Source organism: Orussus abietinus, unplaced genomic scaffold, assembly GCF_000612105.2.
Source record: "Orussus abietinus isolate OABI.00-Male unplaced genomic scaffold, Oabi_2.0 scaffold3, whole genome shotgun sequence".
In the NCBI taxonomy this organism is placed as follows: Eukaryota; Metazoa; Arthropoda; class Insecta; order Hymenoptera; family Orussidae; genus Orussus; species Orussus abietinus.
Genome location: NW_019395984.1, coordinates 3,485,604 through 3,503,520, shown reverse-complemented (window position 1 = coordinate 3,503,520; position 17,917 = coordinate 3,485,604). Strand labels below are relative to the sequence as shown.

The 17,917-nt window shown below is 53.0% G+C and overlaps 1 protein-coding gene across 3 annotated transcripts; it reads right to left on the bottom strand.

Moving 5' to 3' along the window:
* Window positions 1–2,460: 2,460 nt before the first annotated feature.
* Window positions 2,461–11,588, bottom strand: LOC105699264 (N-acetylgalactosamine kinase). 3 transcript variants are annotated; one of them, XM_012424131.2, is made up of 10 exons: window positions 11,442–11,588; window positions 10,153–10,306; window positions 9,756–9,923; window positions 9,194–9,404; window positions 8,792–8,900; window positions 8,218–8,375; window positions 6,910–7,050; window positions 5,843–5,957; window positions 3,520–3,721; window positions 2,461–3,430 (listed from the first exon to the last, which is right to left on the bottom strand). In XM_012424131.2, the coding sequence occupies exons 1-10, from the start codon at window positions 11,458–11,460 to the stop codon at window positions 3,268–3,270; spliced, it is 1,440 nt and encodes a 479-aa protein (XP_012279554.1). In that variant the 5' UTR covers window positions 11,461–11,588; the 3' UTR covers window positions 2,461–3,267. The 3 variants fall into 3 exon arrangements, with proteins under 3 accessions (XP_012279554.1, XP_012279553.1, XP_012279555.1); XM_012424130.2 differs by having other exon boundaries at window positions 2,462–3,430; window positions 3,520–3,724; XM_012424132.2 differs by having other exon boundaries at window positions 2,462–3,430; window positions 3,520–3,724; window positions 11,364–11,445.
* Between the last annotated feature and the right edge of the window lie 6,329 nt (window positions 11,589–17,917).

Here is a 17,917-nt window from a genome sequence, read left to right as displayed (position 1 = left end):
ACGCGCGCACGCGCGACGATCCCCTCTCCTACACCCCGCGACCAGGAAACTTATTTTCTTTTCCCTTTTTTCGTCTTCGGGCAAGCCGAGAAGATCTCGTATCCATTGTGCAGGTGCGTGCTTGCATGTAAACCCTTGATTGCTCCGGGGAACGGAAGCTGGAAACTTCGTGGCTGCTTAGAGCAAGTTGTCGCCGAGTGCTCCGAAGAGCTTAAATTCTCTGGCAATGCTTTAGCCGCTTTGGCCGCCAGTCTTGTTCGCTCTCTCTTGGGAGGAATATTAAAGAAAAAAACGGCAAATACCGTATTTTTGTGCTCTGGTGTTCCAGTTGAAAGGTAGAACTCGTGGTCGTCTCCCCCTTGCCGAGTTCCGGCACGTGAGATATCGTTTGTTCCCTCTTGTTTACGGGAAGTTCCGCGATGAAACTCGATCAAACGTCTCCAATCTCCGCCGCCCCTGGATAGCTCGGTTGACCTTTACCTTCTTTTCGACCTGGAGCAATAAAGAAGGAAACTTGGAGAAATGTGGAAAAAATGTGCAGCTTCCCTCGATTACCTCCTATTCTAAGGCGATTGCGCGATTCTTGCGCCAAAGGGAGGTTCGCGACTCGGGAATAGGAATTCCTCTCCCCCTCGGGCTTTTGTTCCCTTCGCCGGACGCCGGAAATAGTCGGAGCGCCTCCTCCTTTCACGAAACTACGAGGGGAGGATTGCGAGTACGGTTGGATTTTTTCTTCCACCTCGGGTCTAGATCCCGAGCCGCGAAATGCCGCGTTCGCAAGAGGGGAGGTCGAGGATTTGCCCCACTTTCGTCACCCCCGGAATGTTTTCCTCCTCCGCAGCGAAAAGGGATTTTTCCTTTCGCAAGCCTTGATCCTAAAAATGAGATTTAAAAAATCGCGAATTTTGGTGCACCGGATTAATCGAAATTCGGCCTTCTCTCTGGAAAATCCAGAAATCTTGACAGTGAATTTTCATAAATCAGGCTTTTTTTCTCATATGAATTTGAGATCAGGTTTTCACGTTGGCAGAATACGCTTTTTCGTTTCTTTCGCTGAATTCGATGCGATAGAGGATCGTTTTTAAGGCTTTGAGGGTTCTGAGGACCTCGAAGGCATTTCTAGCGCTTTCTTTTTCTCATCTCCAGAGAGGGCTCGATAAGTCTAAGGTTCCGGCTCCCCGAATTCCCCGGATTTGGCGAACCTGGAAATCTGCCCCGAGTCTAACCGAGGCCTCGCTCCAAGCTCATCAGAGGCTCCGAAATTGACTTATACCAGCAACCGCGCTTTAGCGGTCCTCCCTACCTCGGGGCGGAGCTTTAATAAGTTCCCGAATGCCTGCGAGGACCTCGTCGCCGCCCATCTCTTCCCTGAAGACGCGTACGAGTCGACCCAGAATTTTATCCTCCACTTTGAATACGCTTCCGCGGTAAATTAAATCGCCGCATAAAATGTGTAATTCCCTAAAAACTCTGCACATCGAAATTGTGTGAAATTCAACAAGGTAGGGACTGTAGCGAAGGACAGATTTCGACTCCCTCGTTTAATCGTACCCGCGTAACGGGTGGATTTTGGTTTTCTCTTTAAGCATCGGGGGGTAAATGCCCCTGTACTCGTGGGGCAGTCACAGGTGGTTGGGGGTCGATTCGTGCCGACAAGCAGGTGCTCCGATTTGAGCCGACTCCATCTCCGAGGGTGAGCTTTGGCAGGTTTTGCGGTCGAGGTGGTCGCTTTCCCTGCATAGGTCGTATCGATAACCGCAGCCGGAAACGCAGCCGGAAACGCAGCGGATAGATAGCGAGTGCCCGGAGGCATTGATACAGTTACCGATACGGAGTTTGGCGATCGACCTGCCGGCACAATGGCGGCCGAAGTTTATCGTTCTCGGCATTGTGAAAGCTCAAGGGCCAATTCCGGGCAAACGAAATGGCCCTCTTTAACGAAATAATCATGCCCGAAGCAACGCGCAGCGCCATGTAGAGGAAACTCGGGATAGAACGACGAAAAATATTTAATAATCCATGAGAATATCTTTTTTTATCCAAGAAAATTGGGGCGCTCCACGATTTTCTCGCTTGTTTCTTTTTTCCCGGGAGGAAGTGCCTCCTTTCCAGATTTTCCAGACGCCGCTTCTTATTTACGCCGTCGCGAGGTGTTTGCACCGTGGCGTAATTGCATTAAACCTCGGCCGCCTTTTTACGGCGCTCGCTTTATCGGGCTCGTCGGACCTGGATAAATTTAAGACCGGGCATTCGGTTTGGGTTTTAAAGGGGGGATGCTTTATCATACTTACTCGCGACACGGGTTTATATTATTGGATTAACATAAACGTCGTAAAGGCGAGCTTAGGGGAGCGTTGAGCGGATCAAGGAGCACGCTTTATCGGTCCGGGGATAGAGTGAAAAACCAATAACCGCTCTTCGGTATCAGTGAAAGGGCTTCAACTCGGAGACAGAAGATAAGGAATCGTCGATTCCGCGACGTCGACACGCGGAGAATCCGGCCCGAATTTAGAAGAAAACCGAGTCTCCTCAATTTGAAGGTCCCAGGAAAATCCTTCCCCTCCATGGTCCTCGTTTTCTGGATTGAACTCGGGAAAAAGGTCGACCTCTTTCCCTGCCACCCTCGAGATCGTCTCCCGGATTCGGGAAGGTCGGGTCTTCCGGGGTCGGGGCTTTGTCCTAACCATGAACAAGGACCCCTTTCAGCCGTGAGATTCACGGAGAATAAATCGACCACCTCAATTTTTTAGGGCCGGCTAAGCATGCTATCGAAATAAAATCAATAAAGAGGGTGGGGAGACCGCTAATAAGATGTATGGAAAGGGGTGACCAAAAGGCGTCTCATACTCTTTGCGTTTACTGTACGGGGTACACTGGCGGTCATGGCTATGATCTGTTCCACCTCTGGCGATTTCTAACAGGATCATAGGACAACCGAGGAGGTGCCACCGAGTTCCGTGCCTTAGATCTACGAGTGATTTTCAAGGATCAGGAATAGGCGATTAGAGGGTTTGCTAGACACACTCGTTGTTATCGTTTAATAAGTTGTTTTATTACATTAATTACTTTACAGTTTATTATACATCAAGTACCGCAAGTACATAAGTTCTCGAGCTCGTTTTTCACGAGTCATGTCCGCCAGTCATGACCGCCGGTGTACATGACTCCTGTCTGCATCCTCGAGGGGCATTGTATCACGACGGAGACGATTATTCGAGCGACACGCGAGAATTGACCAAGAAAGTAGTTACGTCTGATTATTAGGAACTAGTTTATGTATATCGCTGCACCTTGGTTGGGCTCGGTTGGGAACAAGAGGTGCTTTTTGTCGAGGCTTGTATCTCGAGATTTGTAGAAATTTTCTTGCATGGCCTCCAGGAACTCGGCGACCTCGCTCTTCCGCACAATGGCCACGACGCAGCCTCCCCACCTGAAATTGATCATCGTTCCAGTTTCATCTCTTCTGACACGGATCGTGGAAAAATTAATTGATTATGGAAATATAGGGGAGGTCCTCACCCTGCCCCCGTCAATCTCGCGCCGAGTGCTCCGCATTGCAGCGCCGCCTCGACGAGTGCATCGACGCTGGGGTTGCTGCACTCGTAAAGCTGGTGCAGGCTGGCATGACTCTTCGACATGAGGCTGCCCAATTGGCACAGCTTGTCCTGCTCGTTCATCGTCGCGTCCTCGTTCACTCTTCGGAACGCCTGGACCCGGTTGGCTTCTGGAAAAATGGGAAAAAAGGGACTTATGGCCGCCGAAAAGAAATCATAAAATAAACATCTCTCGCCGTAGACAAAATTAGAAAAATATATACGTATAATAGACGAGGAGGGGACTACGATTTATTAGTCAATCTTTAGGTCGTTTCTTGTTCTTCCTTTTTCTTTTTTAATTTAGAGCGCGGTAAATGCAGTCGACTCGGTCTCTCAGGAGCGAGGGCGAGGTGTCTTCGCGAACTGTTGATTCACTTTCTGCGAGGAAAATTCCTCGCTTTTCCTGGACTTTATTCAACCGCGATATCTCTCGACGGAGTCGTTTTCGCTAGGGGGACGTATTTAACGAGCCGATTTCAGATACTCCAGAGGCACACGTTCTCTCTCTCTCTCCGTCCAATAATTCTGCCTCCATGGCAGCAACTCTCCTGGTGCGTTTCGGGGTCGAGAGGGGTTCGGCAATCGATGGAGGCGGCTGTCGTTCAAATTTATCGCTCGGCAAAAAGAATGCACGGCCTTGATTGATAAGGGACAGCGGGACCTGCCGAAGAGGCCTTCTCTCTCCTCTTGGAGGGGAATTTCCTGGCCGGAAAAGTCCTTTCGACTCCATCCTCCCGGGAGGAGAGTCCTTTCCCGCCAATTTCTCCGCAGCGTTTCGGAGCACCGAAAACGACCTTGTGGCGTTCTACCTCCCCATTACCTTTTATCGCAGCCGAAACTGCGTCCGATAACTCAAAGACAAACGTGCGCCCCCCCCCGTATTTCCCCTCGGAGGACATTTGCATTGTTAAAAGTGGCCGCGTTTTGCGCTGTATTCCGGGAATGCTTACTCCTCCCTCCCGGCTTTTGCTTCTCCATTTTTGTTTCTCTTTCGTCGGTTTTTCTTCTTTCTTCCTCTTTTCGCGTGCGCTCTCTCTCTCTCTCTCTCTCTCTCTCTCTCCCGGGGTATCTGCCCTCCGCCTGGAAAAACGATTTCCTTTTTGCTGACATTACGGCCCCGGTTTCCGGGGTCCTCGAGTCGCCTTTCCCGGGAAAGCCGATCTTCCCTGTCTTGTCGGTAATACTTGTATTCCACTTGCGAAACGATTTCACGGACGCAAGATGTAAGACGGATGCTGCGAGTCGTCCAGGCAAAAAATTGTTGTCCGGTATAATTTTCCAGCGACCGAGAGCATGCTAAATATCGAGACTGAATGCAAGTAGGACCTATATACAAGGATACGCTTTTGAAAATGTTTTTGAATTTCAGTTCAAGTATTCACAGGGGCGTTAATATTTATTTCAGACGATACGATATTTAGTATTCGTCTGAAAATGTGTAAACTAATTTTGAATTTTATATTTTTTCCCTTTTAGAGCAGAACTTCTGATATATGAATTGTGAAATTTAAAAAATTTGAATAAGGGAATTGGCGAAGCTGCAGAATTTCGGGATTTACCCTGGAAAATGGAGATTTTCTCATAAGTCATGGGGTTGGAAGGTTTCACGATATTTATGTATCCTTCCTGCATCTCCATTTGCGATTCGATACGGAAGGCGGATCGAGTCTCGGAGGGAAATCAGGCCCCGAGGATCGGATATCTCGACCGATTAGTCCCGGGAACTTGCGGAGAACTTGCAAAGACCGAAGGGAGAAGAAGTTGCGAGGAACGCCGAGGCTGGGAATTAATTAAGTAGGATAGACGACCTTATTTAAAGTTTCGCACTAGCTCGGGCAGAGATTTCCCGATGCAGCAGACGAGGACCCTTGCAAGTGCACCGTAAACTCGGAGCCAGTGTTCGGATCTGTTGGGAGTCGTTCGGCGCTTCTTTCGGCGTCCCTGAGTGAATTATCGCCCGAGCTCGCGAAAATGGAGTTATTTATCGGAGTTACCGCGAAATAACATTAACGTTTACGGTAGGGAGCGAGAGACCAAATCCATCTTCCCTTCTTCGTAACAAACTGGAAAATAATTTCATCCCAGGTCGCATTAAAACCATCCGAAGTAACATCGGATCTCAAAGGAAAGATTCAAAGATTTTTTCAAATTGGCTCCTCGCTCTAAGGGTTAATGGGGGGTCATTTAATAACTCCTCGGCGGGGAGAGAATTGCAATTAAATCTGGCTGTCGACTTTCGGGATTACCTTGGAAAACGTGAATTGCACGCTGGCGAAGCTTGAAGGTCTGAGAGTCCTCGAAGGGGGATAGGTGCGAGACCCTTTGAAGTTGCTCCTGCGACGTCCCGAGGATGTCGCATATCTGCAAGGAGGAAGAATTCGCGAGGAGTTTTGGCACGCCGCGATGGGCTTCGTTATTTTTTATGACGCGTCTACTTCGTCGAGGAAACGTGGGAGAATGGGACTGCAATTTTCAATTCGATGGAGCCATCGAGAATTTTCGCGAATTTTCGCGAAAACGAGCCTCGCTCTCGATGACTGTCAGAGGGAGAGAGAGATATTTACGGAAAAGCTGGCCACGCGCGGTCCCGCGCGGCCCCGCGGTGAATTAACGCGAAATTATCGCGAAATCCGCGAAATTGAACGAACTCCCCCCACCCCACCTCGGGAAATCGAACCGATGGCTCGCGGAAAAGTAAATTATCCGGAAATCGAGTCGATCGGTTTAATCGAGAGCCCTTTCCGACACACGCCAGGATTTTCCTTTTACATTTTACGTTCCTGTTTCTATCGTTATTTTTTATCTTTTCCATGACAGACAGAGTCTCGATCATTTCGGGCATTTTTCATTCCAGAGTAACGCGAGTTTGTCGAGCATTTTCCGAGCCAAGAGCACTCGGTTAATGATTCACAAGTGAAAAACTACGGTACCGCGTGCTGCGCGGATTAGCCTGGGTAACTCGATTCGGTGGAACGGAAAGTATCGAGGATTTCATTTCGTAACACACGATGCGTTTGGGGGCACGCGATTTTTCGAGGTTATTTCCCTTCCGTTACGTATTTTCATCAGAGCGCACTGAAATGAACGAACACGAGGAGAAACGGTTGTCTAATTATTTCTACGACGGGATTTAACGAGAAAGGTCGAAGGAGGAGTTCCACATCGGAAGGATCGTCGGGTTGCAGGGGGTCCGGAATATTTTTGCACGTCGATGGATGCTCCCGGCAGGAAATAGGCGAGTAACGTCGTTTAACGACCTTCCGCTCGGCAGGGCGACGGAGAAAGTGTGAAATTCAGGTTACCCCGGTATTACCTCCGACAGGGTGTAAGGGGTCTCTGGCAAATCTTCCATCGCGATGGCGGCCATCTCCTCGAGGGTCTTGTCAAGTAACTTTTGGACGTCGATTAGCTTCTGGACCGCTTTCCAATCCTGGTTCCTGCTCTTCGCGATGATCTGTGAAGGGCCGAAATATTGAACCTCCATCTCTGCCACGAGGTCTCCATAATAGAGACGAACCCCTTCCCCGGAAAAACCGCGGTTTTCTCGCTCATCGGTGCGAGATAGGGAAAAATGTCTCCCACGAAAGTGATTCGTCGCGGTGCAAGCGAGAACTTTGGTCAGGAGGAGTTTCTCCCATCTCGGGCCGTCGGTGCAGAAAATTGCGGTTTTTCTCAAAGGGGCGAGAAACGCGGCCGCCACTTGCGCGCCTGGGAGGGAGACGCCGGGAAAAGCGACGCGGGGAGGATTATAGGGAAATGAAATAAGCAGGCATTGGAAAGGCGAATCACGGGGGCTCGCTGGACAGAAAAGCACGGATTGTGTGTTTGCGCGAGGTTCTTTTTCGTCCCTCTTTCCTCCTTCCCTTCGCTGCCGCCCCTGCGATTGAATTTATTTCCTTTCAATCGGGCCTCCACGAATTGGCGTAATCGTACGTATCGACCGGCAAATTTCGAGGCGACCCTGTCGCGATGATTTCCCTGAATTTGCGGGTTTTGGCAACACTCCCTCCCCATGACAGGAGGGGAGAAAAAGGCCCTGGCCATCGGCCCCTTCCCCGTGGCCTGTTTCCCCTTATCGACCAGCAGTGGGTGCTTTTGATTCGATTCCGCTAATTTCCCAAGAGCTCGCGCCGGACACCGAAGGGGCCGGCGGAGGACCTTTCGCCGGTTGTCGCGAATAATTAGTTGAAACGCAATAAAGTTGGCGCCGCCACCTGCCCGCCGCGGCGTTTCATTAGATTAGCCGCGCCCGGGAGAGCCGCCCCTTGATGAGGCCTGTTTATCGCAATTTTAGGATGTCCCAGTACCGAGGTAGTAATTAACGCGAAGCGACCGCGTCATCTGGGTCACCTTGTAAATTCGCGATATTCAGAGGTCCACGAGGCGGTAGGTTGCCCCAAGCTCTGTCTACAGTTTTTACAAAGTTATATGCACGCATTTTGGGACGCTTGGTAAAATCCCTAGACATGCATGAATAACCCAGTACCTGATCTAATCGATGTAAGAATCTACGAATTTAATGAATGGGAAAGCGGGTGATCGTCATCTCGTGCGGTCCCTGGACATTTGTGAAATTATGATGTACAGTATATTATAAATGAAACGATATGAGTTAGTTTACCTGGGCGGCCATCCTACACTCGGCGACGCGGAGGTTATAGTCCTTGGTGGAGGCCTTGTTGTGATAGGTGAGGCTGTGGGCGATCACGAAGACCGCATCTTCGGGCAAAGTGACGTCGGTGGCGTGCAGAGGGTTGAAGTCTATCAGTTTGGCCGTGCCTGGGGGCGAATGCGAGGGGAGATCGAGAAATCATTGGGAAGTCGAAGAGCGCCATAAATTCAGGGGCCCCCCGCAAGTTCGTCGGCTTTGGAGCCGCTTTGACGAAATACCGGTGAAATTATCCCGCAGTTCGCGGGGGTCGGGTCGACTTCGGAGTGATTTCGCTGAAAGGCCGATGGCAATTAACGGTCTATTTCGCGAGTCTCTGGCGGGATGGCCTCCGTAACGAGGGGGTGGAGGGCGACCGAGAAAGAGTCCGGCACGGGGCAATTAGAACTTTTGTCGCGTTGAGTCGTGTGACGGCTTCTCGTTCCTGCCCTTAAAAACCACTTCCACTCGTCGGGACTTTCATCGGCGCGATTGGCTAATTATCGGGCGAGCTCCTTTCCACTCGCTCCAGGTGCCAGGATCTTACCGGCTTTGCCAAGGAACGCGATCGCCTGGTCCATTCCGCCACCCTGGGTGCCGATATACCTTTCGGCCTCGGCGCACAGAGTCGCGATCTCCTCCTTCGGTAGTCGTCGCTGAGGGAATAAATTAAATAATATTTAGTATCGGCGAAAAAAAGAAAAAATTAGTAACGCAAATCAAGGTTCGGTATCGGTGGAAAAAATATCGAACGCTATTTTTGAAGCGACGCGATTTCTGCGCTGCGGGAATAAATTAAGATATTTAGTGTCGATGAAAAAAAAAAAAAAAATGTGTAACACAGGTAATCGATGAAAATAATGATTGACGCGGTGAACCCGCGGTTCCTTTCATAGAATTTGGCGAAGGTTTTACAACCGTGTGCGGTGTTTAGAGCAGATTTTCTCACCTGGCCGGCATGGATGGTCGCCAGGGCGGCCGCGGAAACCAAAGCCGAGGAGCTCGAAAGTCCGGACTTTGGGGGGATGTTCCCCCAGACCGCGGCCAACATGCCCCCCGGGGGGGCATCCACCCCCAGGGCGGCCTCGACGGCCCCCCTGACACCGCAGAGGAAGTATTTGTGCCACCCTGGGCCCGTGCTCTTGTTCTCGATGCAGGCTCTGAAAGCAGAAGCGCCTCATGGAATTCCTGGGGTATATATCGGGGGTGAAAGTCGGGGTCGGACTCTCCACCGGGACTCCAGCAATTCCGCAGTGCGCCCGGAATTGTTTGGAATACGGCGGAATTCCTCACTTAGAGGGACGCATCGGAACGCAGGGCTGGAGATGCCGACCTCGAGGGATCCTGGATTACCCTTTGGGAGTTACTTGACCAATTGTCACACTTCGGGGAACTCGGCAAAGGGCTCGAGATGCGGCCTTTGGTGGAGGTTTGATTAAGGCCGGGCTCGATCGACCGAGGGCTTAACTCGCGGTTTCAATTGGTTCTTATCGGGGATTTCGAGTTCCTACCCTAGGTTCTCCAGATCGCAGTGGAAGTCCTCGTATCGGGGGTCCAGGTTGGTCAGCCGCAGTTGGTCGTCGTCCGAGGAGGCCACCGCCAGGAGGATGTCCTGCTCGATGGCCATCGGGCACACCGAGTAGCCGCAGTAGTCGACGTGCTCCCCTATGAGGTTGACCCTGGAATAAATAGACTCCATTGTGGTCTAGAGACATCACTTCGGTCTTGCCGTGAATCACGGATTAAAAATCGCGAACGCCGCGATCGGATGCTGGAACGTCTGCTCGTTTGTCTCCCTCCAGGGAGACCGGTGCTGTGTGCTCTCTCTTGGCCTCGAAGACGCGACCGCGAAGCGGCATCGGTTTTGGCCCGGTCTTCCGAATATTCCATGCACTCCGTGCAACTCACCTGCCTGGCACCCTGACGAAGAAGGTCGGCTCCTTGTCGAACTTCGACCTGAAGCGATCAACCAAGGGGTTCAGTCTGGACCGGAGAGATGCGTTTGCACACAGAATCGGCACCTGGCAGTCATCGCCGCTTCCGTTCTCCTTTTTCGACATCGCTGGAAGCAGAAGGACGCACGCGAACGCTTAGACTGCCTTAATCACTGTAATCACTTTCATTTGACGTTCGATGCGCCTTGGAATGCGAGCCGGCGTGAATCCCGGGAACCGGTTCGACTTTCTCGGTGCCGATCGAATTTGGGACGGGACTAAATGGTAGGATCATTTTGGAAAGCCTCGATAGCGGAGAATCTGGACTCTATTAAATGAGAACAATTACGATCTCGAAGCCTTTCGTAAAACTGATTTATTCAGCGATGTTGCGTATCATCTTGGCGAGTTTCTGGGCCAGTCTCGGCCTTATCGTCCGCACACCAGGCAGCGAAGTCTTTACCGTGGTTATATCGCAGGTATTTTAGTTCGCGACGTGACAAGCGAAGCCGTGGGGTATCACCTTTCGGTAACTGGTGACCATCGGTGGGGCTGTTACCGGTGGTCGGTATTCGTTCCGGAATTCGAGGGAAATCGATGCACCTCGGTGCATACCTTATCAGCGGTACCTCGCGGTATCTTCGCGAGCAATTTGACTGGCCGTCGCGCAAATCCTACGTTCAGGTTTTGTTAGCACCGAACAGGTGGGGCCCCGCGCGAACCCGAGGGGTCAGCTGAGTGCAGTCTCCTGTCCACTTGATTGCCAGCAGCCCAGCATCGGCAATTGCTCGAGTCATAATTTAGCGATTCCGGTTTGTACTTAACAACGGGCGGTTTTCGTGATGCAGGTGTGCGGCGATAATATCACTCCATGACGCATTTCTCAGTTAATTTAGCTATTTCTTCTTATCTCGTCCATCATTCTTGAAATCTCACATACGTATCCGTACCTCGTCTCACCGTTGAAAAACGATTTTTATCTATTACATTTAAATTGTGAAAGAACGCCTAGCGTTAGACATCAGATACGAGCGTGATCGAACCCACGCAATTCTTTAGTTTTTAAAAGTCCGGGAATTCTTCTTTTAATTTTTTCAAACTTATTCCGAGTCTTAAATGCACATCGCGAAATGCGTGGTTATAAGAGATAGGGAGATGCGGCTCGAGAGTTATCAACGTACGCACCTTAAATTCGGAAATTCGGGTTGGCAGCTCGGGATTTCGGTGCGGAAGGGATGCCGAAAGCGGAATAGGTTGGCTTACCTCGTTCCCGTGACTGCATACGTGGTATCGCAGCGGCGGACTGCAGGGGCGAGCGAGAGTTATCGCGGAAGATTGCGCTTATCGCTCGATAATTTTCGTCCCGTTGCGAGCGTCCTCCACAGGTTGCGTCACTTTTATGGATTCATACCATGGACCCAGGAATGTATGGACGGAGCCCAGTCTCATCTTAGACTAGGGGGGAAGCCGGGGCGGCGGAAAGGAGGGATAGGACGGCCATATTGGTGTGCTAATTTTCCAGTTTAAAAGCTAAGATTTGGCACACCAACGTGGCTGTCTTTCATTGTTCCTACGTGTTCCCCCTTGGCTCCGTCTATATCATTAATTTCCGTGGCTTATAAAAATTGTATATAAAGTATAACTCAACTCTCGAGCACCCACGTTGTAGTTTTGCCTGTATTTGCCTGTATGTAATAACATTTGTGAATAAAATAACTAAGGTATGTGAAGGGTAAAGTCAAAGAGGGCGTCCCGAGTGTTTTTCCCTTACCATCAAAAGCGAGCAGGGTCGTTAAGCGTAGGTAAGCTACCACCGTCAACGAGGGCCGACGTGTGGTTGGTAAAGCAGCGCGCGCATGGTCGGTAACGTCGAACGAGAAAGTGGAACTTTTCTATGCCCCCTACAGTCTACTTTATTGACGGTTTCGATCGCGGTCGGTATAGAAGACATTTGCCGATGAGTAATCCCAGACGTTGGTAAAGCTGAAACGGTAGATGCTTGCATTACCGATCACCAATTAATTTCCGTGCTTCCCAGGGTATTTTTGATAAAGTGGAAGTGGATCCTTTGCGCGATCCCCACCAGATGGCACTTTCGGGTTTGGAAGTTCCAGAATCCCTTTGATTCTCCGATTTCCTTGCATGTCTCCGGTAGGGGGTTGTCAGGGAGGGTTGATCGCCGATAAAAGTGACTGCACGTTAACGAAACGTCATTTCCTGGGTGAGATTTAATCCAGAGCGGATTGGGAGGTAAGTTGGACGCGAATAATTCTTCACGGAGTTTGGGAGAGGAAATTAGAGGGCTTTGTTGGAGGAGGGTGAGCTCAATTTTCGCAAATCGCGGACCGTCGTTACGGTTTCCACCCTCTGGCACTTTTCCTGCGGCATCATAAGGCAGACGTTAGTTTAATTCGAATTACTTTGGCCATAAATCCGGCGGATTCTCGGGAGGGGCGTATAACGCGCCATATAAACGCGAAGGATACGGTTTTAGCCGGGGCGCGGAAGACGGGGTGAGGGCCGCCATGAGCCCGGGCTCCGATTCGAGACAGTTTTTGCTGAAACATCGCGCCATTGATCCGGCATTTTCCAAGCCGCTTGGTTTATCGCTCGGCCCTGATCCCTCTGTTCGTACCGCGGTGTTACAAGCCCCTGGCAATCGATGTTTTCGTCCCGTCTTCCCTCCGGGTTATCCGAGGTTCGCCTTTTCCGGCGTCCACGAGGACGACTGGACCTCCCGCGGAAACACCCTGGATCGAATAGAAATTTATTAATTGTACCCTCCATTAATCTTTTACCTTTAATCGTAAATATCGCAATATAAGGTGAGAAGGCCAAGGAAATTCCAGAAAATTTGACACGGCGTCCTAAATTCGATAACTCGATTTGCGGGATTTAAGCCTACACACGTAACGACGAATCCTTGCGATAAATCCGTGCCAATCGACGTAACCGATGCGTGGAAGATAATTCTCCCTCTGGATAATTGCAAAGGACGCGTACCGCGTACCGCGTCGTTTACAAGGGACTTGGACGCGGTTTCACAGGAGAGCCGGATATCGGCCATTAAGGCACCGTCTCTTCCACTAACTCGGCCGTAGATGGCCTTCGCGGGGGGTCAGACCACGCGTGACGGGCTCCATCGAGGTCCATTTTCTGGAGCGATTTATTTGCACCCACCCCGGGCAATATTTCATAGGGAAGGGAGGAGACGGAGAAGCGTATATGCCCTCGCGGGGGGCGCGAGCGAGACCGAGAGCGGAAGCGGTCGGAGTGGACGCGCTCCTGGAAGGCCCGGAAGTTGAAAGAGGGTATAAATTGAATCGGGGTCCGCCGCATCCGACGCGCATAAAGCGCCTCGCACGCCCTTTAAATTGCCGGCCCGCGTCCCGGAGACAACCATTACGGGACGGAAAATGCCAATAACTTAGGCGGAGACAGAGGTTACTTCGGAGCCGCGACGGAGGCGCGAACTCGCTCGGCGGTCTAAGGGGTGTTTTTCCCGTCGTACGAGTCACCGTCAGCGATTTCGAGGAATTCCTTCTCTTTCTTATATATTTTTCCTCTTAAACTTAGGGACGTATATTTTCTTTGATCCCGTCGCAGGGGTTGGCACCGATTTTCTAATTCCCCTGCACGCTCGCCCGTAATCAGTCAACTGGATCCACGGAATCCTCAATATTTCTCCCTATGAATAATATTTCTCCTGTCTCGTCATATCTTATCGTCATAATCATCGACTCTAGACGTCGCGTCTCGAGTTTCGAAGAGGCGATTCCGGGGGTGTAGCCGATCGACGGGGTTAAAAGCGGAGGGGGGGCATTAATTTGCTCCCCTTTTAGACCGCGACACGGGGGATATGCGGTATCAAGCGCGGTAAATCAATTTACCGCCCGCCGTTGCCTTCCTCTCTTCGGGCGGCCTTAGCTCGGGGGCGCAGGGGGTGGTTTTTGTGCCGCAAAAGTTGCGTTACCAGGCTACCAGCGTGTACGTCGTACGTACGTAGGTAACGCACGCGTATGCACGGAAGAGGAAGAGGAGGGGGGAAGCGCACGCTACCCGGGATTACTCGGGTTCTCTATTTTGCCCCCGCTCCCCCCTCCCCCCGCGCCTCACGCGCGATAAATCCCTCTTGCCATTACTGTTATTATTAGGAGTACCGGCGTGATAAGCGTTCGGTTTTACATATAATCGTGAGCCCCGTTTAAGCGGGGCGACCCTAAAAATCCGCTCGACACGCCATTGGGAAATATTTCACCGAGCCGCGACTTCCGGCCGGCTGGGTTCCCGGGGGGGTTGGAGGAATCCGAGGGGCCCGGGCCCCTCTCGATCCAGCCCTCGGGACGTCTCGGCATTTCTGGAATTCCGGGCCCGCGGCGGCCCCCGCACCCCCTCCACCCCCACGGGCGGTAGTATGTAAAATATCGCGACATGCGAACTTCGACGCGGTACAAGTCCGGCCCCTACACGTACGGCCGCTTAACATGCCACGTATTTGTCATTAGGAGTTGTTTACAACCGCAAAAAGTCAACCGCCCCCGCGCGGTCCGAAAACGGAAGGAAGATGGCCGCCGCGATTTTCCTAAGCTTTGGAAAACTTGACGCGAGCCACGTAGTACAACAAAAGAATAGTATCGAAACATTCGTCGAGGGAGAATTTCTGGTATCTTCTCTTCTCGCCGAGGTTAGCGAGGAGGGGCGGCGGCACTCCTGGGGGAAGTAAACCAGGTCGGGACACGCTGTCCGGTCGGATCGGACACAAATATTCTCGGCTTAGTGGGGACTCGGGCACGCGGTCTAGATTAGGCCTTGGGTCGGGTATATGCGCGGTTTTAGGAGCGGCGATGCATCAACGTCATAATGAGCCCCATAAATCCCAGGGGCCCGGGTGCACCCTCGCGCTGACCCCGACGGCTGCCTCCGAGAGGTCCTCCCGTTGTACCGAAGTTATTTAAACATTTCCCTTAATTTATCACGTACCTAGATGTCCGTTCACGTTGGAAACTTCGTGCCAGACGTTGGAGGGAAGTCGCGGCGGAGAAGATCTTCGAGATGTACATATGGATATACGTAATCCGCGTATATATCGCGGGTATATACCCGAGGAAGAGGCAGAACTGCAAGGTTGGCGCGCCGGCCGTAAAGTCCCCGGCGAGTTCCCGGGCAGGCGGAGATCGGCAGTTTGTTCCTCCCGGGTGTACCGCGCCGGTTGTAAGGGCGGAGCTATCGATCTCCCGGGGAGAAGTCTGCGGAAACGTATCCGACCGCGCGCCGCCTGTTTCTTTAATCGCGGCGAAGATAGCGGGACACTTAAGTGCGCCCCCCCCTATGTGGCCCTCTTTCACCCCGTACATGCTTCCATATACATGTGCGCGTAGGTGCGGCGAGGTTGCGGGTACGCGGAGTTATCGCGCGGCTGACAGGGTCGTAACGCGCGTGGCCCGGGAATGCAGGTTACCGGTCGAGAGGCGGCAATGCTCCCCGCGGCCGGGGGTTATGGCCACTAAGGCCTGTTTACACTGTCGTTGTCCACGACCGTATATTCTCGCAGCGATCTGCGGCCTGCCGAGAGCCCGATTGTAAGATAGCCGGGCGATGATGCCCCGTAAAACCGGGACCGCGAATCGAGAGGCTGCCGGCACGCATCATTCCTGGGATCGCCTCTCCGGAGAGAGACGAACTTATCCCGGTGAAAATTTAAACCAGCCCGTCGGTAGAGAGTAATTCATATCAAGAAATTCACTAATCCCAGGGCAATTGGAGAATGCCGATCCTTGGAACAGGGCAAATTGACCGGGTTATTTTTTTTCCACCCCCTCGTTCCTCTCTTTTTTCGTAATTCCGGCGCGCGCGGGGTCGCGCGGGAAATTGCTGGCGGGGGGAGAGAGGGCGCGTATAAAGCGAATATTATTTCTGTCCCGGGAGTTTTAAACCTTTTTAGTATGCAAACAGACGGTTCTCGGGGCGGTATAATGCCGGAATGGCTCGGGCACCGGAGGCCAGCGGGGGACATATCTACTCGGAGGTCGTATTTTTATGGGTGTCTAGCGAAGCCGCGGGTGTTAGCGGACACGTCGCCGGGGCGAGCGGGGCTCGTCGGACCGACTTTAACGTCCCTATAACATAACGCACACCCCCTCGAGCCGTGCACGCACACGCGTGGGCGCGCTTATCTATCCGCGTAATAGGCGCGCGCGCGCACCGAGCACACGGGCCTCTCTCGATACGCTCGGCACGTTTTTTACGGCTACATCGATACGATATGTCGCCTCCTCTGGAGTATCTCCACGGCCACTATGCGCGACATACGGCAAGCCCTAGGGCGCTTGCACCGGAAGTGTTCAACTTCGCAGGCATCCCCATCCACTGTTTATTAATTTTTCCATTGCCTCAAGAAACGGGCCATCGTAGCAAAGATCATCCCCGTAGCGTCGACAGCGACTCCGCGGCAGAGTCTCGCGCCAAGTACCGGCGAGCTCCGCGCGGCGTGGAGACTCTCTGCTCTTATCCGCAAACAAAGACCGGGGTATCACCTAGAAACGCCCGCGATATCGAAAAATCGTCCCCTTACCGCTTAACCCTTACACCGAACCGCGGGGGTGGAATCGAGAGAGGGCGCCGAGGGAGGGAGTAGTTCGCCCCTGGGTAAACCCAGAGTGGCCGCCGGTCGTTTCGCGGCCGTTTCCTGAAAACCGCAACGCCGAGCGGGACAAAACTATCGCAGGGGCGGTGCGCGCGTCGCTGGAAAGAGGGAGAGAGAGAGAGAGAAAGAGAGCGAGAAAGACGACCGACAGGGGTGGGAGGGAGCGCGGCCGCATTCGCGGCTCCGGTATTCCCCAACGACCGCAAAGCGTTTATATATTTCAGCGATTGAAACGATCTCCTCGCAGTGGCCTCTCCCCCCGTCGCCCCCTGCCTGCCCCACCCCCGCCGTTACTCCGACAGTTTCGACTATTGAAACGCGCAAACTGCATCTCGTTCCGCTAACTTCCGTCTCGTTCCGCGAGCTCGGCGGGGCGGAAAGCGGCGGCGGCGGCGGCGGCGGTGGCGGCGGCGGGGGGGAGGGACCTGCGGGAATTGCGCGCGAAACGTGCGCGGCATTCCCTCCACCCCGCGCGGTCCCTCCGGGGCGTCGGTTATCGTCGCGGGGGGATGGAGAGGATTAAAGAGAGGGGGGGACTACCCCTCGCGACTTCCGAGTCGACTCGAAAGTCGCGGAGGAGCCGCTCGTCTCGCGAGGTCGGCCGCTAGGATGACACTTGCCGGTCGCCAGGAGCAACGCCGGCAACAATCCCGTTTAGCGGCGCGGGAGGAGTCGGAGGAGCCGGGGGGTGGCTCGCGATGGCGCTGTTGCGGGGTGTCGCGGGGTGTCGCGGGGCGGGCCGGGGGTGGGGGAAGGGGAGGGGGCGCCTGGTTGGTGATGCATTGCGCGAACTCCCCGCGGCTCGGGGTCACGTGACTCGTCCCCCCGGCCTATCATTGATCGCTCCCCGGAGAAACGTCGGACACGCCGTGCCGCCAACCGTTGCTTCTACCTCTACCACCTACCGTTTCGGGGATGCCGCCGCCGCCGCCGCCGCCGCCGCCGCGACGCGACGCGACGCGACACGACGCGGCCAGCGGTTCGGTGCGTCGCGGCGAGGGCGCCACCCCCGCGGGACGATTCTGCGCCCACTCCGCCGGCGCATCGATCTCTCTCGGTCTCCTCTTTCTTTCCTGGAAGGAAAGGCTCTCCTTCG

Bases quoted from the DNA above. Each gene is read 5' to 3' on its own strand.
- LOC105699264 (XM_012424130.2), bottom strand. The intron at 8,376-8,791 runs GTAAGATCCTGG...ATTCGCCCCCAG, and splicing joins CGCGTTCCTTGGCAAAGCCG to GCACGGCCAAACTGATAGAC. The intron at 3,725-5,842 runs GTAATCCCGAAA...CCATTTTTCCAG, and splicing joins TGCAATTCACGTTTTCCAAG to AAGCCAACCGGGTCCAGGCG.